Source organism: Carex rostrata, chromosome 16 (assembly GCF_964058835.1).
Source record: "Carex rostrata chromosome 16, lpCarRost1.2, whole genome shotgun sequence".
NCBI classification, from domain to species: Eukaryota; Viridiplantae; Streptophyta; class Magnoliopsida; order Poales; family Cyperaceae; genus Carex; species Carex rostrata.
In genome coordinates, this window is record NC_135933.1 from 2,325,768 (window position 1) to 2,350,633 (window position 24,866).

Consider the following 24,866-nt stretch of genomic DNA (forward strand, 5'->3'; position numbering starts at 1 on the left):
TATTTGGTTTGTTCTCGTTTTAACCAAGAAAACATGTTAGTTAGTTACATACTAACACAATTTCTGTTAATTTATTTTTCAAAATAAAAACATTGTGTTAAAAATTTAGAGTAGGAGTTATAAACATAAAATGCATATGTGTGATAACTGATAACTGATATTTGTACTCAAGTCTCCACAACAGCGAAGTTAAATTCTAACCACTAAACTATAAATATATATTTGATAATTTTTGAAGAATCTGAACTATATACAAACTTTATAAAAAAAATTCAAATAAATTTTAATACACAACTAATCAGAACCTTCAAAATTATGATTAAGCAACTTCTGACTTGGCTTTAGTGTCCAAAAATATGGCTTTGAACTTCACTCCAAGCCTGCAACATTTTCTTAAATTTTTTTTAATTCTTTAAATTCCAAAACCTCATATGATATTGAGAAAACACTTGAAATAACATCTGGCTAAATTTGTATCCTTGACCTTATGCCAAGCCGAATATTTTTAATTATCATTAAAAAAAATATAGAAATGTCATATTTTTTTTTTTTTTTGAAAAGTTTCATTCTTATCTGGTGCGCAGCTATTATTTGTACACTATCAAAGGTGGTACACATGTATTATGTACGCATATCAAATAGTATGACACACTGTACTATATTTTGGTTGTGTATGTAATACATGCGTGCTACCTGTGAGAGGTGCATGCACAGATAATACTTAATGTACCGGATAAAAATTAACTTTTAAAAAAAATATATACGAAATATTTGTATTTATTTTTTTATTTTTCAAATGATAATTAGTAAAAATTCAGCATGCCAAGATATGTCTTATAGATCACTCAACTTTACCTCCCTTTCTCCTAGGACCTGTTCGGCAAGAGTGGAATAGAGGAATAGAGTGGAAAAATGTTATATTCCCGTCGAACAAGAGAAAAAGTAAGTGGAATTGGAGAATTAAGAATAGTGGAATTGAGTTTGAACTTTTGCAGTCAAACTCCTGTTTTTTGCATTTTGGTCCCTCCTCTATTCCTCTATGAGCTAATTCCCTATTTCATGGGAAGGGTGGAATAGAGGAATTAGTTTTTCTCAAGAGATAGATTTAACTCGTTTACCAATGTTCATCCACTCTTTCACTATTCCACTCTTCTACCATTAACCGAACACGACCGGAATAATGAACAATTGAAACCTATTCCAAATTCCACTTTTCTTCGCTATTCCTCTATTTCAACAGTTTGCCGAACGGGCCCCTATAGATTTGCAATATAGATCCACAATTTGGATGTAAGTGTGCAACAAGGACGAGACTTAAATTTTCAAGTACAAAAGTTCACAAAAGGCCTTTGATTAAGCAGGCTCCGGGTCAAAAGTGTTAGACAATGCGACAAATAATCCACGTACTCCGATAGTATATATTCATAAAGAGGGAATGACACCATTTTGTATGGTACCCTTGCGACAAAACACTTTCCTGCAACTCGCCAGGTGTTGTGTACTCTGCATCTTATGAAGCAAATCGAGTCCGCATCGTCTGCATTAACTCAAAAGATCAAAAAATCTTTTCATTAATTCATATCGGCTGTATGATTATAAACGAAATATATTTGACTCCTGTCTAAAATATAGAGTTCTTTAATATTAGTACGGATCTAATTCGCAAAAATTTGAAGCTAATTGAATGGTCCAGATGCATTAACTCAAAATATTTCTTTTTGAGTTAATGTAGAGGATACGAATTCAAGCAAATCTGCTGCCATTCCAGTTCTGTGATTCCAATACCAACCATTCATTTATTGGAAGGCAGGAATCTCAAAGAATTTAATTTCTGTCCACGAATCTCAAAACATATGAATAATTGAGATTAGAATTGTAGAGATTCTGTGATCCTTTGGAATCACAGCAGATTTATTTCCTATCGAACCTTCCGTTTCCTGGATTTGGATCCCCTAAAGTAACTCAATTCATGAATTTAGATTAGGATCGTCCGATTCGAATCCGGACCAATCTGGCCGAGGTGATGTGCACGGAGCCCTTTAATCTAACGGTGCGATTCGAATCAGATAATCTGTATCTAAACTCAGTTGATCCGAACTCCCGTTTCTTTTTAAAGAGCACCTAACATGTACACAATGCGAAGGAACTCGCCTAAGGGCCTTTCACTCTCAAAAAAAAAAAGCGAAGAAACTAATTTATTGAATCCGGCCCAAATTGAAAAGGCTCTGTCGGCCCATCTCACAGGCAATTTTGTATCCAATACTGGTATCTGCGATCCATAATTAATCAGAAAAAACAATTCAATCAGAAAGCTATCCGTACTAAGAAAAAAATAACATTGGATTTTTGATTGAAATACCTTAAAAAGTTAAAATTCATTGACTCCGTTAGGATTGAAAATGAAGGGTACATGGAACTTAAATTGATGCATGACTAGTAAAATAAATTTGCATTAATGCAAGATATTAGTCTAGAGCTGATGATCAGATCTCAATAATGATGAATATTCATGTACGTATACGTATACGTATACATATACATATACATATACATATACATATACATATACATATACATATACATATACATATACATATACATATACATATATTACATATACATATACGTATATGTATACGTATACGTAATCGTATACATATACATATACAATTATGTATATACATATATTATATATATATATCTATATATATATATATATATATAGAGAGAGAGTGTGGCTAATATCAAAACGTTTGCACCAACCCTTCCGTGCAACCGAGTGAGTTTCCAATTTTTAAAGTCCAAATGATAAATCTGAACCGTTAGATGTGTTCTACATATTAAAATCTAATTGGAGACCAAATTTTACATTTTTTGGAATTTTTTTACTATTTATTAAGCCACTTTGAAAATCGGTGATCCAACGGTGGCTGTTTGGAACAGTAAAATCAGAAGCCACCGTTGGATCAGCGATTTTCAAAGTGGCTTAATAAATAGTAAAAAAATTCAAAAAAATGTAAAATTTGGTCTCCAAGTAGATTTTAATATGTAGAACACATCTAACGGTTCAGATTTATCATTTGGACTTTAAAAATCGGAAACTCACTCAGTTGCACGGGAGGGTTGGTGCAAACGTTTTGATATTAGCCACTCTATATATATATATATTATATACATATATTATAAAAAAATGAGTTTATAAAAAAAAAAAACCTAAGTCGCAGGAAAATCCACTGACTTGAGTTAATAAAAAAAGTAGCAAAAAATAAAAAATTTCCAAGTCGCAGAAAAATCTTGCGACTAGAGTATTTTTAAATTTTTTCCAAAAATTTAGTTATTTTTATTAAAACATATCAAAAAATGGATAAATATAAAAATATCGGCACAAGACACTAGAGTTACTCTTATTTATCTACTGATCTATATACAAAGTTACATAAAGGATCTCTCAAATTTTACACCAAATTCGTTCAAAGGATAATTTCCATAACCGTATCATTGATAAGACTATACACCGGTTTCCTTTTGTCAGAGAATAACCTTCTATTCCTCTCTCTCTAGAGAGCTCATGCTCTAGCATCCCAAATTATATCTCAGTGCACTCTTTGTCTCGGTGACCGATTACAGTGTCCCTAAATTCAAATCTGTAGGATTCCTCCATTATTATTCTCAATTACCATGTTGTGATGGGCGTCCAAATCCCTCCAAAATCTTCTCGCAAAGGGATATTCCCACATCAGGTGATCCCTAGATTTGGTCATACTAGAATCGCATAGGTAACATTCCAACTGTACTATCATCAATTAGAAGTTGCCCCTTTATTCATAATTTGAGCTAATAAATTTTAAAGTGAATTGAAATGGCAGAGACGAGCATCAGAAAAACATCGTATTATCCCTTATGAGCCACAAAAAAAAAATGAATTAGTGTGTTTTTGTAAACAGGTCTGATGCCGATACACAGGGAAAGATTTATAATTTTAGTTAGAAGTAGACACAAAATAATGATAATAGTACAATTTTTTTATTCTTCTGATGAATTGAAATGAAGTAGCGTATCGTGATTTACGACATGACTAACGTACCATTATCATTATTTATAATTTAGGTTATAACACGTGAAAAATACTAGATTTGACCACGAGACAGTATATGACTGTTCGCACATAATATATGCTTACAAAGTTTCGGTATAGCAAGCTATACATTTTAAACCTTTGTTATACTCTGTCAAATCAGATAGCAAGTGTACTATCCTATCGATGAGTATGCTCAGGTATCGATTCACAGGGACGGAAGAAAATGACCGGACTCGTCTCAAAATTGCTTGAGATTCTAGAAGTGAGAGAAATTGATTTGATTCGGTTCTAACAATTCTAATGATTTATGACAAGTTTAAAAGACAATAAAGAGAATTAAAGTTGTTTTCAATTGATAAAAAGGCGTTTTCAGGGTTCAGATTTCATTTCTGTTCAGCCCCGAGGCATACGGCCCGTACGGATTCCCGTACGGCCCGTAGGGGACCCCGAGTTAATGCTGCAGCTACTGTTTTCTGCGTTGATGCTAATGTTTAGGGTTTCTATCGACCAGATCTAGATTCCTAACCTCAACTTTCGCATTTTGGCTTAGTACCCGATTACCGGACTCAAATACTTCCCTCTTAGATGCGTTAAACCTCAACTTTCGCATTTTGGCCTAATTTATCCAAGTTACTTGTTGGTTTACTAAAAGTATCCAAGGACTTTCGCCTCAAGGAAAGTTTCACCTTTCGGGTACTCCTTGGTTTCACCCTACTTTATATACTTTATTCGGTTGGATCAAATGTCATAGACTTGGCTCCTAACACTTAGACGTGCGCATTCATCTAACGGGATGACTAATCAATTCAAGCAAACACAAATAAAGCAATCAAAATACTACTCAACAAGGTAAAAACAAAGCATTCAACACAAAATCCAAGTAGTATATATTAATTAATAATATGTTGACCATTATGCTATTTGTTTTTGTCTCTTTAGTCCACCTAGGTTATCTTCGCTCTAAGGCCCCAAATCATATATTTCTTCTCGCCTCTCCTCTCATAGATTTCTCTTGCACATTGCTGCTTTAATTTTTTCATCTTCGTTAGGAGACAGAGGCAGGAGGTTAGGCACCTTAGAGAAAAGAGAACTTAAGCGGTTTAAAAAGACTTAAAATAAGGGCATGATGGTCAGTACATTATTAATTAATATTGTAAAATAAATTTTAAAGATTTATAAAATATTATTTAGTTATTTTTGGAGATATTTGATATGTTATAGATTTAGATTAGACAAATATGTATGTTTGTACAATTTTGAAGGATATATGTAATTAATGAGTTTAGAGGGATAAATACATACTATTAAAACTTTTGAGAGATATACATGAAATTCCCCCCTAAATATTATCTAAATCCGTATCTGAAAGTTAAATATGGGTGTCTGATAGTCGAATATCTATGCAGATACGGATACAAATATGGTTTTAAATTTTAATTATATGTATCTAAATAATAGATATATATTACATAGTTTAATATTATGAAAAAATATATATTATTTACTATTATAAAAAGCAGATATCCGTATTTGTATCCGTTTAATATCTGACCTGTATCTGTCTAATATTCGATCCATATTCATATCCGGAAAATAAAAGTGAATACAATATGGTTTTACTACTATCCGATCCGTTTGCACCCCTAATCCATTTACACCCAAATTTTTTATTAATATAAAAAAAAAATGAAAATTTTGAATTCCACATCCTGTTAAAATTTTTGTTCTGAAACTATCCAAACCGCATAATAATTTTACGGTTCCAGGCTAACTTTCCACAATAATTTCACGGTTTCAAGTCTCTTTCCGCATAATAATTTTCCGATTTTAGAGTTTCGAAAAACAAACATAGAAAAACAATAACAAAACATCAAAAGTAGGTGGTATCGGATGATACATAGAAAAACAAACACTTGAATCCAGCAAAATCTGATCATATAGTTAGTGTAAGCAAAACAATAATAAACAGCTTCACAGTTTTCTTATTACATATTGCAACTAAGAATGCAAACAGTAAGGAAGTAGTCTCTCCTCATGGGCTCATTTCAGGATATCTAGTGAGATTTCTACGAAAGTACAATTATAACCAGTCAGTCAATAAGAATAAAATAAATTGTCAAAGCCAGGTATAGCTATTGGTACCGGAACATGATATCCAATTCTTGCACCTCAGTTCACCACAGGATCAATCAAAAGCAACCATAATAATATTAGTAAAAGAAAGAAAAAGAAGAACTGTGCCTAACATAGCTAAACTTTGCCACAGGTAAGAATGGAATAGAACACTAACACAGTTTTAGTTAACAGTTTTAACAAGAAAACCATAATATGACTTCTCGTGAGCCAATTACTAGCCGGAATTTCACACTGAACAATCATACTAAATAATCTACAATTTTAACATCAAGGCAGTTTAATATGAAAGGGGGAAACTATAAATTGCAATTGTTATACTGAAAAAGAATACCTCATCCCCATGGCTGTCAGAGTGGTCCCCATGTCCCTCCCAAGGATGGCGCCAACCCTTACAAAATAGAAAACTGAATCATTTAGGTTTTTTCAAATTTTTTGCAGAGGTAGTCCTGCACCAGGCTTTACTGTTTTTATTTTCAGAATAACACCTATTATTTATTCCTCAATGTAAAATTAATAATTTTAAATTACAATGATCTCTAAAATTTTGCAATAATTTTAAATGAAAAAGAACAATATCTGTGGACATTTTTTTTACAAAAATTCTCATCAATTAGGGATTAGGGTTTTAGGTGTAAAAGGAAAGTAGCTATCAGAAAAAATAAACTAACTCCAAAAGAAAAAAAATCTCTATTAGCCCCAATATCATTAAAAATCACGGCTGGAAACTCAAATGAAGGACTTCGCAGGAACAACAAATCAATGGCCATAAACTACTTGTAGAAAGCGGAAGTCTTGGTACCCTTCTGTTGAAAATTTTTCGGTTTCACCTGGAGTTCTGGTATAATTGTCTAAAATAGGCTTGTACATTAATAGTGCATGTACTGTGCTTTTATTTCCTAAAATGAAAGCTGAATTTGTGTTTCCCACTTTTCTCAAAATGAAAAAAGCAAAGCTAACATGACTCAACTGGTATCCCTTTGCTATGAGATATAAAAGTGCAAAATATTTTCAAGAATTGGAATAGGTCGGAGAGATACTTACCAAGACAACTGGACCGTCTTGCTTAGCCCTGTATAAAATCCAGAACCTGTATATAAAAAAACAAATTTAGTGTTAAAAAATGGGTCATGAAATTTTCTAAATTAAACATTTCTTCTGTTACAGATATTTTATTTGAATAATACCAAGCAACTTAATTTCAAATCCAGAAGATGAGCATGAGGAATTAATGAACCAGGAAGACATCCCATTTTATGTAAATTACCAAATAGATGGTTAATAAATTCAATTCTACCCAAATATATGTTTTTTTTCTCTGGTTGTTTCCAATGAAACGTTGGAATAATAGTCAACAAGGTCAATTTTCTAGTAACATGTAGAGTACAAAATCAAACTACTCAGCAGGAAACAAATAACATCTGGTACTGATACCCAAACGAGCTAATATATACTTTTAACCAATACTAAGAGCAATACCCTTGCAAGACATTTCTCCTTTGAGATGCTTACCAGCAGCAAATACTGACTGTGAGATGCCAGTATTTGAATGAAGCTGAATGGCAATGTAATAATCTGTAGCTGGAATATGATGTTTTTGATAAGTGTAAATGCTTTAGTTGTTAAAGCTCTGCACTGAATTGATGCTGTGGGAAAAAATGATTTTGAGGGACTAGGTCTTAAGTTTGGGGCACCACTGCCAATGTTGAAAAAAACAAAAAAAGATAAAAAGAAAACCTTGCCACTGCATATCTACGTCAGCTGGATGTGTTCAGTAACAAGTTTTGTGTGTGTGTGTGTGTGTGTGTGCAACTGAGGCTACACTTGTTTGGTGCCCCCTGGGATTTTCTAGTTGGGTTTAATAGTTGTAGCTGTTATAATTTACTGGTAATGAAATAGGGCTCTTTGCCTTTTTGTAAAAAATAAAAAGATCGATACTAAGAGCACTCTTAACGAAAACAGCTCGCATCAGATCAGGATCAAATTTCAAATCCCACAAGAGAACGGATCCTTTTGAGCATGGGTCGTCGTTTGCACTTTGAATCCGTCGAGATCTTCAACCAAAAAATTGAAAATCTGGAGGAAATAGAGAAAGATAAACAGAAGCGGAAGAGAAAGTACCACATGACGGCGCACAGGCCCTTTCCGGTGGCTGAGTGCCAGCGAGCGGGGTTTCCGATCGTGTATCCCTTGTAGGTGGTGCCGCCATGACCTCCGCCTCCCATCTTTCTCTCTGTTCAGATTCTGGTCTCTCTTTGTCGAGTCGGGAATCGATTTGACGAGTTGCTGACTAGAAATCAAAACACTTCTGAGACAACAATACGAAACGGCCCAAATCTAAACAATGGAAGTCCAATAAGAGGCCTAATATTTTGGACCTGATCTAGCCCACTGGATTTTAATTTTCTTGTTGGGTTTGCATTTGACAGTTATTGTCTGCTTCCAAGTTTGAGAGAAAATAAAGACAAATCAAATAAATGACAAAGAGGTGAACTTTATTACCTTTGCTTTTAAGAAGAAGAATTTTTAATAAAATGAATAGAAGGATTTTGTTTTATTTCTCTCCATTTACTTAAAAAAATATTTTCCAAAATTAAAATGCGGAAGCAAGATGAAATGTAATTATTTTTCTTTCTTTCTCTCCATTCACTCCCTGAGAAGCACATCCATAGAATATTTCCTAATTTTTTTTTATTCATAAAAATAAAAAGTTGAAACCTATAATAATCAAAGGTTTAAATAACATTTATTGTGTCAAAGTTGAATGGTTAAAAAAATAACACTATGTCAATATGATGCACTTATAGCGTGCTATAGCTTTTATAATCCGAAAATGCTATAGCATGCTATTTAGACACCCAAATCTCATTTCATAACGCTGACACTGAAAATTTGATTTTTCCACATGGCAAAAATATTGAACTATTCAACGTTTTTACTTGCTTAAAAACTGTTAAAATTTCAGCACTTCTTTATGTCTAGGAACGTTAAAATATTTTAGCATTCTATTTTGTTTTACAGAAACTAATTAAAAAAAAAAATTGTTGGCAATTAATTCGAACTTCAAATTACTAACGCTGAAATATCCAGTATTAGTTTTATGAAATGAGGTAATTCATAAGTTAATTAACTTTCAATGTTATGAATAAAAAAATAAGAAATATTTTGTATGGGCCCAATTTCTGATACAACGCAAACCAGCAGACGAGTTCATATCCTTTCCAGTACTGAACAACGAGAATCTTTTAGAATCAGTGAATCCGGATCATCCCTTTGAATTTTTGCTCGAATCTCAAAGTTAATATGTACCGTAAAATAGTGAACCCTATTGTATTACATAAAAAGATGTATCTTCTCAGGTACCAAAAGATACAATTAAAAAGAAAATAGTCTAAATTTAATTCTAATCGGACCAAAAAGAATTCTATAAAAATCAAATTTAAAATAGTCAGAGAAATTTGTCTTATTAAAATAATCAAATTTTATTTTTATAGAAATAATCAATTCTAATAAAATAATTTTTTTTTCTTATTTTAACTATTCAGATCTCACTAAATATAAAACAAATTATTCCGAATAATCTAATTCCAGAAAAACTATTCTTGTTACGTCCAAACAAATATAAAACAAATTATTCCGAATAATCTAATTCCAGAAAAGCTATTCTCGCTACATCCGAATAATCTGATATCAAATGTTTGTTTTGAGATGGGTATGTTTGGTTGCAATGAGAATATGCTATTCTTGAAAACAAGCTATTCAAAACAAGATGAGGCTATGTTTGGTTGGAGTAAAAATAGACTATTCAGAATAGTTTGTTCTTTATTTGGATATCGTTGAATAGTTAGAATAGTGAATTCAATACTTTTGTTTTATTAGAATAACTCATTGTTACAGAAAGTTAGATTGATCTTTCAAATAGTGAATTCAACACTTTTATCTTATTAGAATAACTCATTTTTACAAAAAGTTAGATTTAATACAAATGGCAAAATAATTATTCTAGCTATTTTTTTTTTGAAGATGAATTTTCTAGCTATTCTTATTTTACAACCAAATATACATTTAGTATTTGATTGAGTTAGAATAGCTAGAATAGAGAATCAAATTTGTTTATCTTTTTAAAACAAATTATTCTCACAAAAATTTAAACAAACTAGTTTAATAAAACTTAAAATTAGAATCAAATTCTAGCTGGAATAGGTATTTTAATATCGCAACCGACATACCTAATAGAACGGTAAATTTTAGTATCCTCCGGTATCTGGGAAAAGGAAGCCCAAGTCAGCCAGCACCGAGCCGACCGACTTCATTTTTCTTATTTAATTTTTCCTTTATATGGAATTATGGATAGCCGACCGTTTCACAGGGGAACAGAAAGTTGTTATTTCCAAAAAATAAGTTGGGTCCACGTGTAAGGAAAGTCGTCAAGGTTACCGTTGCGAACCACGCCAATATGCAATAGCGACGAACCCCCTCAATAAGCCGAGTCACGCCATTCTCTCTCTCTCTCTATCGCTCTCGCTCTCGCCAATGGCTTCCAACAACAAACATCTCCGTAAGCTCATAGCAGCGACGAAGTTCCTATTTTGCCGAAGCTTCAGCCCCTCTAAATGGTACTCTTCCCTCTCTAAATCTCTAATCTATTTCATGAACTTTTATGGTGGTGGTATAAAATTGCTTCTCGTGTGTCGGTATTTTGAAATTTTCAGCAAAGCTGAAGCCAAGATGGCGACAGCAAGGATCAAACTACTAAGGAACAAAAGGGACGCTCAAATACGGCAAATGCGGCGTGATATTGCCGTGCTGCTCGAATCGGGTCAAGAGGACATTGCTCGGATCCGGGTTAGTTTCCATTTTAATCCTATTTTCTGCTAATAGAATGTGATTTGGGCGAAACCAGTCTCTTTCTTACTTAATTAGCTTTGAGATTTTCTTCCTTTTCCCAATTTGGGCTATATCACTTTTTCCCCAAAATAAAATAGTACTAGCAACTTTGCACTTAAATTTTCCTGATTTGTTATTGCATCCGTTTCTAGAGCAGATACTAGGGGATTACTGGCCTGCTGCTTTTGGTAGGTTCTGGATTTGATTCCGTGAGAAAGAGCTAGTTTGTTCCAATTTATGTCAGCATAGCTCTCACCGTCTTCTCTTTCTTTTGCTTTATAGCTAGCTAGAGTTTCATCTATATCCTTTATTTTTTTTCTTAAATCGGACTATATTAGAGCGCTTTAGTTGGAATTTGAAGAGAATCAGTTCCATGCGCCTCTTTCCTTTTGGCCATCAGAGATGCTTTTCTCATTGGTCGAAGTCAGTTTTGAATTATTATGAAATAGACATGGTACCATTCAGGATTTATTGATCCTATCTTTGGAATAAAGCAATGTTGGTATAAATGAAATGTTTGAATTATGCAGGTGGAGCATGTAATTAGGGAGCAAAACATCATGGCCGCAAATGAAATAATTGAACTATTCTGTGAGCTAATCGTTGCCCGACTTTCAATCATTACAAGAGAAAGGTTTGTGTAATTTCTGTATGTTACCCTAAAACCCTATTACTTCATCCCTAAAACATCAACAACAGCAATTATTATTCCTTTCCTAAGAAAGCCACCCTCAATTTTTGGTAAATTTAAAAAAATTCTCTGTGGACAATAATATTCTTATGATCTATTCTTGTCCCTTCTCGTTGATTTTTTCAGGACAAATTTGTCTATCAAATATTTTGCACAAAACAGTTGCTAATTTTAAGTTTCTTCTGATCTAATAAGTGGCTAGGGTTAGTAATATAGAAAAACTAAGCAAAATTGGAAGTAAAAGGGGGAAAAAAATAAAATGTACTATTTATTTTTGTTATCATAAAGCACTGTTATTTATGTATCAAAGTGGACAAGAATATGCTGATGACATACTCTTTTTGTTTCTATTACTGATCTTTCAGGGCAAGTTTTCCTGTCCATTATTTTTGCACAAAACCTATCAGGGCTTGTTTTAAAGTGCTTTAGGAACTTTAAAGTACTAGCAGGATTGTTTTTTCCCCCTCAAATTAATCTCTCAAAAATCATCATTAGTACTATTGTGCAGCTTTTTTTTTTTTAAAAAAAAAAAACTATCCTGCCACTTCCATGAAGTTCAAATAATAGCATGACCAATTTTGCAGGGGATGTCCGGTGGATTTGAAAGAAGGCATCTCCAGCTTAATATATGCAGGTCCAAGGTGCTCTGAACTCCCAGAGCTACTTCGGATTCATGATATTTTTGAAAAGAAATATGGGAGGGATTTCGTAACTGCAGCCACAGAGCTACGTCCCGATTCTGGTGTCAACCGGCATGTATGTTTCCAAATCTCTTCAAATTATTTTCCAGTTTGGCCAGTTGTCGCAATTTCATCCGATGGTCCCAAGAATAACTGGGCCCACTTCATTTTCAATCAGACCTGACCTAAGGCCTGCCTAGTCTAAAATGGAGGACCCAAACTTCTTGGGACCATCCAATGAATTCTGTATTACCGGAGAGGCACTAAACCGCCTATTTCGTAAGTTGGCCTTATAATTCTTCTTTCAGCATTCATCTTAATGCAACTAGTTAATACTTTGATATTTTACAAGCAATACCACAAATTACTTGTCATGCACTATTAAGTAATAACATCAATGCAGATTGGCATATAGCATATGTTTTCAAATTACTTGTCATGAACTAATAACACCAATGCAGATTAACATATAGCATTTGTTATCAAATACCATGGATTAGCTGTAATTTTTTTCATTGTTGTTTGACCAATAGGTCCTAGCTTTAATTTAAGGTGGCAAAATAATCCAACAATTGTGGGTATTTACAGTTTACAGTTCTCCCATCTCCCATCATTCAATGATGGGTATTGTGAGGAATGGTGGGTGTTATATGCAAACACAGACACACAGTATATTAATGGATTATAGCATATGTTATCAAATAGCATGGATTGGCTGTAATTCATTCATTGGTGTTTGACCAATAGGTCCTAGCTTTAATTTAAGGTGGCAAAATAATCCAACAATTGTGGGTGTTTACAGTTTACAGTTCTCACTTCATTGTGAGGTATGGTGGGTGTTATATGCAAACACAGTATATTAATGGGTAAAATATGTACAAAGAACTCCAATTTTTCAAGAGCCTTACATGTGGATTTCCCTGTTTGTGAAGCTCATTGAGAAGTTATCGGTAAAGAAACCTACTGGAGACATGAAGCTCAAGGTAATGAAAGCAATTGCTAAGGAGTATCAGGTTGACTGGGACACGACTGAAACTGAACAAGAGCTTCTCAAACCTCCTGAAGAGCGCCTGGTACACTCAATTACTACTATATTTTGGTCTCAATTCAATGAAACCTTTAAAAGCTTTAAGTGCGCCTGAGAGGCGCGCATTCTGAAAAATAGGGGTTTAACAGGATCTTAGTTGGGTAAGGCAGGCCCCCTACAACTGGAGAAGAGTCTAATGTAGTTAATTTTGCAGGTTGGCCCTACAACATTTGTTAGTGCTTCAACTTTACCGATAACAACAAATCAGCCTTTACAAGCTGACCCTCAACACCTCGAGCATAACATGAGGTGCTTGTCAATATATTAACATTGTTTACTTATACTTAATTAATTATAATAGTTTAGTCCAGCTAAAATGCCATCTTAATTACTCAGAAATTCTAGCTATGATGATGATGAAGAGGAGAATGATTCAACGACAATGGAATTCAGTGACACAGCCTCAGCTGCTCAAGCTGCAGCTGAATTCGCAGCAAAAGCAGTATCAGCTGCAAACTCTGCTGCTCAGTTGAGCAAACAAGAGAGTTCACAATCCCATCAAACAAGTTTCAAATCCACCACAAACCGTTTCAGTTCTCACAGCTTTGATGGGTTGAACCCCATAGAAAACGAAGATAGTGATGCTGCTGCTCAGTTGAGCAAACAAGAGAGTTCACAATCCCATCAAACAAGTTTCAAATCCACCACAAACCGTTTCAGTTCTCACAGCTTTGATGGGTTGAACCCCATAGAAAACGAAGATAGTGATGCAGATTCTGAAGAAGTGGATAGTAGAAGGGTACTTAGAAGCAACACCAATGTTGGTGTTGGCCCAAAAAGAGTGAATTCAGATGTAAAGTTTGATGACTCTGATGGGTTCCAATCTGACGAAGACATGGAGAAAGTTAAAGTGGGCCCACCTTGCAAGGCCCCACCACCAAAACGGGCCCCACCACCACTTCCAAAGGATGCCTCTGAAGAGAATGATAAGCACAGTGAGGGATCCAAGGGAAGTGGAAGTACTGGTTCACGAGTCCACCCTAAGCTGCCTGATTATGAAGAATTAACTGCCCGTTATGAGGCTCTCAGGTCAAGTGGCAGTTTCAAGTCTCACCAGTAGACACAGGAGTCCTGTAGCAGCTTCTTATTGGTAGTTTAAAAATATTTTCGTTTTCTTCTGGGTAAAGTTCACTGGAGATATAATAATATAGGTTAAATATAAATAGATATGTAGTATGTCTTTAATTTGAGTTGTTGAGTTTGTGCTGAGGATTATTTCAGGTGATTGAATTCAATTCTTTCTTTGTATTCTAGGCCTTACTCATTGTAAACTCTTTTCCCCCGTGTTGTGGTGGATATTCTTGGTACAAAAATCTGAACTTCAGGAGAATGTAAAGTTAGTTATATGGCTTGTCATGGTATTTTTCAGCAGTCAATCTTTAATGAGGTCTCAAATGTCCCATTGCTTTCATGTTCCAATCACATCCCATAGCTTTATCTTCAATTTCAAAATCCAAGTACATGATCTAAACCGTTCAACATCATATCCACATTAAAATATACTTGGAGATCAAATTTTATTTATTTTTTACTATTTTTTAAGATATACAAGATCAATGTTTTTCTATAGAAAATTGGACAATCTAAAAACAGTGATTTTGTACATATCTTAAAAATAGTAAAAAAAAAAAATCTGATAACCAAGCACATTTTAATATCATGTTGAGCTGTTCCGGTCGTGTGTTTGGACTTTGAAATTGGAGATAAAGATGTAGAATGTGATTGGAGCATGAAAGCAATGAGACATGTGAGCCCCGCTCATCTTTAATTTACTTTTTTTTTTTTTTTTATTGTTCTTTGAAGATTACATATGCACTATTTAACAATCAAATTTCTATGCAAATATACTACACAGGAAGAAAATGGTAGCTGTGGCCAGCTTGTAACATTATTCTCATCTTATTACAAGTTGGAACCCATACTTCGTTAGTAACTTCAGTTGGTCTCATAAACTGTTACTCGCTTGATATTAATTGCCGTGTACACACATATATACACTTAATGCTGGTTCGAGCGCTCATAAGCTCAATCTGACTCTTTTGTAATTTATCTACAGATTGCAAGGTCAGCTTGGCTTGACACAAAATAGACTTTTGGGTGGAAAATTGGAACAAATTATGACCTTAAGTTTAGGAAAATATGACAAACGATTACAATAGTGAGAACATATATAATGGAAAAAAAAAATTGGTATTGGCTTCAAAGTACGACTTAATTCAAATAAATCTCAAGTGATCTTGTGTAAGCTTCATTCACCTAGGTTTCATTTCAAACTTGATGGTTAGTTTGATTTTACCTTCAAGTATCAAGTTGCCATTGAGTCAAAACTCTGAGTTGAACTTATTCGAGCCACAAGCAGAGAGCGAGCTACATTTGCAATTCCGTGAGAGAGATGTGCACAATAGGGACCTCAAGGTGATCATAGATAGGAAAAGGTTGTCTCCAGTGTTCCTATATACAAAGGGGAGAAGAGTCAAATGCACCTGTTTATGAGAAGAATAGACCGGTAAAATGGCCATAAGATGGGTTATACATTGATGTAAAGTTGGAATTCCTGCTTCTCTTGATAGAACACGAGAAAATGCGAGCACATGAGGTTGTCTAAATCAATTAAATCCTAGAGAAGATATGCATGGTGATATATCATTGTCTCACAAGTTGTTGTACAAGTCTTTATGTCCTGATTTTGGATTGTATCTTGAATAGACAAACTCAACAACCGATCTTGATGCTGAACTAATACATAAATGCCATATCTAACAGCAATTAATATCCCACTACCAGAGAGCTCATGGCTTTGTCCCTTGCCAACCTGTCATATAACCACAACAAAAGCTCCACTTGTTTTTAGCTAGGCTTATATAACCAAGCGATTTGCTGTTTTCTTCTATCAACACTCAAATATTCATTATACATTATACACATTACCAATAGAAAACTAAAATCATGCTTAGTCCTACAAAGCTTGTACAAATGACAAAGAAGTGGCAAAGAATGGCTGTATTAGGAAGAAGAAGGCTCACATTTGAGAGAAAGCTTTCTCATCGTTATGTTGACCAATGCACTAGCCCCCGTGCCGAAAAAGGCCATTTTGTGGTGTATACCATTGACCAGAAGCGGTTCATGATCCCATTAGACTACCTCAACACTAGAATTGTTATGCAGCTTTTCCAACTTTCTGAAGAAGAGTTTGGATACACAGTTGATGGGCCGATAACATTGCCGTGTGAAGCAGCATTAATGGAGTATGTGATAGACTTGGTAAAGGGAGGGGTATCAGAGGAGGTGGAGAGGGCTCTTCTCGGCTCAGTTTTGTTGCCTTGCCACCATGCTTGCTCTACGCAAAGCAATTTAGGAATAATTAGCCAGCAATTTGAAGTGTGTAGGTTTTGAAAAATATAGACTTGGATTCATTATTTCTGACCAAAATCTCAATTTCAGGAGATTTGTAATTAATTCTCGATTATCTGCTTGAAAAAGGAGATGGAGGGGTGTGTCTTTTGAGATTTGGGACCGTTTGAAATATATTGAATCTTGTAAATATTAATTGTACAAAAAAATTGATATTATAAAATTATAATTTGTGTTATGTTTTTTTCTTGGTAACTTTAAAAGGTGTTACACTTTCAAGGATATTTTCAGCTATGAATCTTTTACTTTCTTACTATATGTTTTGTTGCTTTCAGAAAGTTTATGATAATAATAGCCCAGAAGAATGAAATCCCTTTTCAAATTAAGAAGTGAAAGTATGATCAAGAATTGGTAGTAATTGTAAAGTTGTCTTGGAATTATTTATCGATCATTACACCAGTCGGACTCGAAGCTCGATTCATTTCTTTGGTGGGTCCTATGTAGTTCAGACAGCACGCATTAGTTCTATGAAAAACCCCCAGTAGTGGAGTAGATATTTTTTTTAAAATAGAATGAATTTTGGCATTTTGCTTCTTCATTTAGTGACATATAAGTTTGGTTCAATTTCATTTTGTGCTCGTCAATAAGGTTTTATTTTGACTCAAATTTCAAAAGATTTTGGTGGGTCCTATGTAGTTCAGACAGCATGCATTATGTCAAAGATTTTTGACCCAACAAATAAACAATCAAACATGAAGCATATGAAAGACATGCTTTCTGAAAACAGGGGAACTGCCATGATCGTAGTTTTGCAAGGATGCCTTCATTTTCCCTACCAAAACAATATCTAAACGCAGAACCTGTTTTTGAAAAGAAGAGTTAAGACCAGTAAAATGCTCATGACATGAATTTTTGCATCCGTTATTGGAAATTTCACCTGCCTTGATGAATTAGGAAATCAAGGGCAAAGACATGATGGTGGTCCAAGTTTGTCTAAAGATTGTAAGGTGAAATGAACCCCAAAAATTTCATTCAAATTAAATGATTTCAATTATTAAGAAAATTAAGAAGAAAAGAACAAGAGGAACCCGGACTTAGCACAGTGGCGCGAGCCCCGGCCCTCTGAGAGTGACTAGATTCAACTCTCAAGAATAGCATCTAAAAGATGCTCGAGTGCATGCACTGGGGCCTTTAATAAAAAAAAAGGGAATATAACAAGAGAAAAGGGGGAAGTACAGAAAAATAATAATGAAACTAATGCGGCACTGTTGGAACTTGGAATTTTGAAATCAACAAATTTGCTCATCAGAGATGATTGTGAGGAGACAGGTCTTTGTCTCACAAGTTGAGCAATTCTTAATGGCTTGATTTTTGCATGTCCCTCGAATTGAAGAACAAGCTAATAATGGTCTTGTCCCTTGACAACCAGTCATATATGAACAAGGAAATCTCCATTGCATTATGCTTATCATTCCTCAGCCTATATAACCAAAATAGATTCCAGCTCTGTTCCATCATTACTCAGATCTTCATTTGCACACTCTACAATTTACCGCTAAAAATTGCAAACCATGCTTACTCCTAAGAGCTTGTTCAAATGGCAAAAAAGTGGCAGAGAATTTCTATCTTAGGTAGAAGAAGGCTCACACTCGAGAGAAAGCTATTAGATGATGCCGATAAATGCACTAGCCCCGAGCCAAAAAAGGCCACTTTGTTGTGTATACTATCGACCGGAAGCGGTTTATGATCCCATTAGACTACCTCAATACTATAATTGTTATTCAGTTTTTCCAATTTTCTGAAGAAGAGTTTGAATACACAGTTGATGGGCTGATAACATTGTCATGTAAAGCAGCGTTAATGGAGTATGCGATGGACTTGGTAATTAAAGAGAGGGGTGTCACAGGAGGTGGAGAGGTCTCTTCTCGTCTCAGTTATGCTACCTTGCCACCATGCTTGCTCTACGCAAAGCAATATAGGAATAATTATCCAGCATGCGGAACTGTGTGGATTTTGCAAAATTATGGGACTGTTTTCATTATATTTGTCATAAAAATCTTAATCACATGAGTTTTTTTAGTTGTCTTTCATATACTACTAGTCATTTTTTTTTATCTTCTACTAGTTATTTTTTATCTTCTTATAGTTCTCTTTCATCTTGTACTGATTGTCTTTTATGTTTTACAAATTATTTTTCATGTTTTACCGGTTGTCTTTCATCTACTAATTGTATATTATGTTTTACTAATTGTCTTTCATCTACTACTAGTTGTATTTCATCTTTTTTTAGTTGTCATTCATATTCTAGTAATTCTCTTTCATCTTGTACTGGTTGACTTTCATATTCTATTAGTTGTTTTCATCTTTTAGTAGCTATTTTTTATCTTCTTCTAGTTGTTTTTAATCTTATATAGGCTATCTTTCATGTTTAATTGGATATCTCTCATGTCCCACTGCTCGTCTTTCATCTACTACTGATTGAATTTCATTTTATTCTAGTTGTCTTTTTTTTAATAGTTATTTTTTATTTTATTATAATTGTCTTTACTCTTATACTGATTGTCCTTCATGCACTACTGGTTGTCTTTCATATTCTACCGGTTGTCTATACTAAATATCTTTGATATTCTACTTGTTGCCTTTGATTTTCTTCTAATTGTCTTTCATTTACTATTAGTTGTATTTCATCTTCTTATAATTGTTTTTCATCTTCTACTAGTTGTTTTTCATCTTCTACTAGTTGTCTTTCATCTTGTGGTGGTTGTCTTTCATGTTATACTGGTTGTATGTACATTCTACTAGTTATCTTTCATCTGGTTGTATTTCATGTTCTACGGGTTGTTTTTCATCTTCTTCTAGTTGTTTTTCATTTTCTTCTAGTTGTTTTTCATCTTCTTCTAGTTGTTTTTCATCTTGTACTGCTTGCCTTTCATATTCTGTTGCTCGAATTTTTCCTCTTTCAAAGATTCACCTTCTTCTTTTGGCATTTTCTTAGATTATTGCCTATCTTGCACGCTCTCTTCTTGCACCATGGGAGGTTCTTTACTCTCAATTTCTCCTTCAATTGCCACGACATTGGCGTATTCCCTTGGACTTTATGACTTTCCGAGAAGCATTCCTTGTGGGCATGAAGAGGAAGCGGCTTGTTAGGCAATCTGAGTCTCTAGCAATATTCTTTGGGTCACTAGGAGTTTCACCTTACTATTCAAGTTTCTTAAGGCATCGAAAAACTCATCATTTTTGTTCTTTTGGTTGTTAACAAAGTCCTTTTGGGAGACTATCAGATTTTCAACTATTTTTCTAATTGGGACAATTGTGATGGTGGTTTATACAGTTTTGGTATTGGTTACCATAATCTTGGTCATAAAAATCAGGGCGGTTTCTCCAATCAAAATTGTAGGTGTTTGAAAAAGGATTATTTTTGTACTGGTGGTTGTGCCAATCGTAGGTTTCAAATCGTGAAATTATGTCATCTGTCCTTTGTTTGGGAGTTTGCACAAAGAAAATCAAGTGAGTTTCAAAAAAAATAAAAATAAAAATAAATAAGGAAATAATAAAAGTAAAGAAAGGAAATTTTTAGCTTCTTGGAATAAAAATTAAAGGAAAGAACACTACTACAACAAACATTTTTTTCATCGCCCCTCTACCATCGAATGTGCTTCCGCACAGATGGTGTACGTCACGAGTGGCAGTGCTGTAATTACTTTGAACTTTTTACCGTCTGTTATGGGTACAAAATCGATGGTGTTGATGGACCCCCTCTTGACCTCCTCATTTGCCATCGGTTAAATTTCACGAACAGTTAGTATTGAGCGACTCTTTAACATCGGTTCGGCTAACCGGCTGATGGCACTGATGGGGTTACTTTTACCATCTGTTATGTACATGATCCGTTGGTGATAGTACAAAGTAATAACAATTCGTTACCATATTGAACCGATGGCATATTCCTAGGGGCAACGCTTTGTAAATAATTAGAACCTCGGGTTTAGTATGCACTATCTGCTCAATATGTTAAATCGATGGTGATGCTGTTATATTTTATATATTCCAATAAACCCTAGGTCGATCGATTCATCTCTCCAGAGCCTTTTAGTATATCCCCAAATTAAGTATTCTACTATATTGCTCGCTGTGAATTTAAACTTCCCAAATCGATGGACAAATATCAACACTTCCTCTCCCGGAGTAATTAATTTGTATACTAGATCACTCTTCCCTCCTTTATTTCTGTTTATTTTAATTGTTACTTTGAATGGTTTATTAAATTAGGGAACAACTAATTTAAACTAGGGTTTAGTTAATTAATGTTATTTTTTTGTTTTATATAGGCGAAATGAGTAGCCAAAGTAGTCGTTACTCATCATAACCTTATAGTAATTACAATAGATGTCTTAAGTCGACTGTTGTGAGGCTTTCGAAGACCATAAAGAATCCGAGATGTAAATTTTATACATGTCTAGCATACAATCAATGGATGGGCTGGAGCGACAGCATGGCCAATTTAAGTAACATAAGTTTAAATAATCCTCATATGCAACCTTATAGACAAGTTGTGATATGCCAAAATGAGGCAGAAGTATATTCGATTCTTAAGAAACAACTAGTAGTATTAATTGTTATTTGTGTGTTGATCCTGATTGCGATCTATTTTTTTATTGTTTTGTTGCTTTATGTAAAGTGGTTGATTTAATGAGATGGGCGTCACAAGCTGTCCAAAATCCATGCAAATGAATATTCTTAAAATTAAATTATGTTTTGATCCCAACTCTTTGGTAGTGTAAAAATGATATGTGACAGTGCATTGTTGTTTAATCTCTTACACAAACTTCCTTTGAATTAAGTGGTGGTTTGCGAAAGAGTTAAACAACAACGTAAGTCCACTGTCACATTACCATTTTTACACTGCCAAAGATTCGGAATTAAAATATGATTTAATATTTAGAACATGTTTTGCATGGATTCATGTTGGCCGGACATACTTTGTGATTTATTTTTTAATTGTTGTGTTGTTGCTTCATGTTAAAAAATTGATTAATGATAGGATTGATTTAATATAGAGCTAAACTTAATATTTTGTTTGCATTGGAAGAGAGAACACTATGACAATACAATTAAATGAGATGGGTGTCACAATAGCTGTCCAAAATTCATGCAAAACATGTTCTTAAAATTAAATCACGTTTTGATCTCGAGTTTTCTGCAGTGTATGAATGACACATAATAGTGCATTGTTGTTTGATCTCTTACACAAACTCCATTTGAATTAAGTGGTGGTTTGCGAAAGAATTCAAACAACAACGTAAGTCCACTGTTGTGTGTCTATTTTTGCACTGCTGAAGATTCAGGATTAAAACATGATTTAATGTTTAGAACATGTTTCGCATGGATGTTGGACAACTTGTGACACTCATCTCATTTAATTGTTCTGCTATAGTGTTATCTCTTTCAATGCAAAAAATATATTAAGTTTGATTCTATATTAAATTGATCATACCATTAATCAACTACTGTGTGTGATGTGTTATAATTATATATATTAAATCGATCCTACATATTAAGTTTGCATATGATGTGTTGTAATTAATTGTAAATACTGTGATGAATTTTATAGATATTTATTTGAGTGTTTATGTTGCATGCACATGGTAACTTTTATATGGATTAATTAATTGTCACATGTCCATTGCGATGCTACCGAAGACTTGGGATGAATACATGATTTATTGTTCAGAACATGTTTTATTAGTTGAAAGTTAGTTTGACCCATTTTTTTGTAACTTAACCAAGATAATTGATAATGATCTTATAAATTTAGTGTCTAATAAAATATAGTGAATTAATTAGTCAAATCGAAAGAAATTGTTGCATATATATGATGTGTTGTAATTATAAATAAGGAGATGAATTCTATATATGGATGTTTATTTGAGTATTTATGTTGCATATATGCACATGATAACTTTTATGTAGATTAATTGCACAATCAAAAGAAATATCAACGAAATATTTTCACATAAGGAGAGATCCACTTACGATTAACATTTGTTTACAATTGTTTACCTATTGCCTAAGAAATATTAATTTATAAGAAACATGCATCAACAAACATCAACAAATGTTAATTGTAAGTGGACCCCTCCTCATATATTGCACAGTTACATAAATTAATTAATAAATGTTGCTTGAATTGATTAACTCGAATTTACATCCTCTTCAATATTGCACAGGGAATCTTTTACAATTAATGGATCTAGACCGTTCTTTTTAACTTGGCATGAATCACAAAAGCCCAATAATACTGCTAGTCCAAATTCTAAAGCAATGAAATTTAATCTCAAACCATAAATGAGGTCCATCCTCTACAGTATCGGAGAGGAGTTGAATCCGACACTACTATATTTATAAATACGCGCTTACTATTTGCATTTATCCACCATATTTATCCACATACCACCATCGGTGGGACTATTGACCATTATTACTAGCCGATGCATTACAATTAAAGGGGGAGCTAGGGTTTTAAAAAAAAAAAATCCAACAACACAGAAGTGTTCTAGTGCACTCTCAATATTATTAGTCGTATCTAGGTAGCTCGCTTTCTCTGTCGCTACTCCGTCTTAACAATAACACTCATCGCTTGCCACCTCAACAGCACCGATCGAGCGTCCTCCGTCGTAAGGTTCTTGCAACTGACACTCTGTCTATATCTTAATTTCTAGGGTTTTCTAGTTTGGGGTTTTTTAGGATAATATGGTTATAGGGTTTAGTTTTTGATCTTTAGTTTTTAAAAATAAATTTGTAGTTTTGGGGGTTCCTTACTCTTTGATATGTAATTTAATTTTAGCAATGTCGGTCCAAGATTATTTACCACTTACAAAAAGATTGAGAAGGCCCGCGCTGATCCACAACAAATTCATATTACCACAAATTCATATTACCACTCCAATTTTTAGTGTTTGTAGCTCTCTAGTAATGTTGTTAGTGTTTGTGGCAAGATAATAGGTTATTTACAACCCTAATACAACACTCTAATTTTCAGTGTTTGGAAAACTCTATTTATGTCTCTTTATGGCAAGATAATAGAGCATTTACAACGCTAAGATAACACTCCAATTTTTAGTGTTTGTAGCTTTCTAGTAGTGTCTCCAGATGACAAGATAATATGGCATTTACAACCCCAATACAATACTCCAATTGATGGTGTTTGGAGTACTCGAGTAGTGTCTCCAGATGGCAAGATAATATGGCATTTACAACCCAAATACAACACTGCAATTAAAGGTGTTTGGAGCACTCGAGTAGTGTCTCCAGATGGCAAGATAATATGGCATTTACAACCCAAATACAACACTGCAATTAAAGGTGTTTGGAGCACTCGAGTAGTGTCTCCAGATGGCTAGATAATAGGGCATTTACAACCCTAATACAACACTCCAATTGAAAGTGTTTGGAGAACTCTATGTGTGTCTCTCTATGGCAAGATAGTAGGGAATCTACAACCCTAATACAACACTCTAGTTGAAGGTGTTTGGAGAACTCTATTTCCGTCTCTCTTTGGCATGATAATAGGGCATTTGCAATCCTAATACAACACTCCAATTTTTAGTGTTCGTAGCTCTCTCACAGTGTATCCAGATGGCAAGATAATAGGCTATTTACAACCCTAATACAACACTCCAATTGATGGTTTTTGGAGTGTCTCCAGATTGAAAGATAATACAACATTTACAACCCAAATACAATACTCCAATTGAAGGTGTTTGGAGAACTCTGTTTGTGTCTCTCTATGGCAAGATAGTATGACATTTACAACCCTAATACAACACTTCATTTGAAACTGTTTGATGAACTCTATTTGTGTCTCTCTATGGGATGATAATATGGCATTTACAAACCTAATACAACATTGCAATTCAAGGTGTTTGTGATAGGCCTAAATTATATACACATTCGACC

The 24,866-nt window shown here is 34.0% G+C and overlaps 1 protein-coding gene and 1 long non-coding RNA gene across 4 annotated transcripts; one reads left to right on the top strand and one right to left on the bottom strand.

Moving 5' to 3' along the window:
- Window positions 1-5,938: 5,938 nt before the first annotated feature.
- Window positions 5,939-8,514, bottom strand: LOC144567285 (uncharacterized). Its single transcript, XR_013515385.1, has 4 exons — window positions 8,333-8,514; window positions 7,256-7,301; window positions 6,546-6,602; window positions 5,939-6,144 (listed from the first exon to the last, which is right to left on the bottom strand). It is a non-coding gene; the product is annotated as an uncharacterized LOC144567285 (long non-coding RNA).
- Window positions 8,515-10,642: 2,128 nt separating this feature from the next.
- On the top strand, window positions 10,643-14,908 carry LOC144567600 (Regulator of Vps4 activity in the MVB pathway protein). 3 transcript variants are annotated; one of them, XM_078317769.1, is made up of 7 exons: window positions 10,643-10,827; window positions 10,924-11,056; window positions 11,629-11,732; window positions 12,374-12,545; window positions 13,402-13,542; window positions 13,711-13,805; window positions 13,893-14,908. In XM_078317769.1, the coding sequence occupies exons 1-7, from the start codon at window positions 10,745-10,747 to the stop codon at window positions 14,614-14,616; spliced, it is 1,452 nt and encodes a 483-aa protein (XP_078173895.1). In that variant the 5' UTR covers window positions 10,643-10,744; the 3' UTR covers window positions 14,617-14,908. The 3 variants fall into 3 exon arrangements, with proteins under 3 accessions (XP_078173895.1, XP_078173896.1, XP_078173897.1); XM_078317770.1 differs by having other exon boundaries at window positions 13,902-14,908; XM_078317771.1 differs by lacking the exons at window positions 10,643-10,827; window positions 10,924-11,056 and adding an exon at window positions 11,251-11,286.
- The last annotated feature ends 9,958 nt before the right edge of the window (window positions 14,909-24,866 follow it).

What these genes read in the sequence shown, in the direction of transcription:
- LOC144567600 (XM_078317769.1), top strand. Translation starts at nt 10,745, where the DNA reads ATGGCTTCCAACAACAAACATCTCCGTAAGCTCATAGCAGCGACGAAG. An exon ending in TCAATCATTACAAGAGAAAG is followed by an intron (nt 11,733 to 12,373) that starts GTTTGTGTAATT and finishes CCAATTTTGCAG; the next exon opens with GGGATGTCCGGTGGATTTGA. An exon ending in CACCTCGAGCATAACATGAG is followed by an intron (nt 13,806 to 13,892) that starts GTGCTTGTCAAT and finishes TTAATTACTCAG; the next exon opens with AAATTCTAGCTATGATGATG.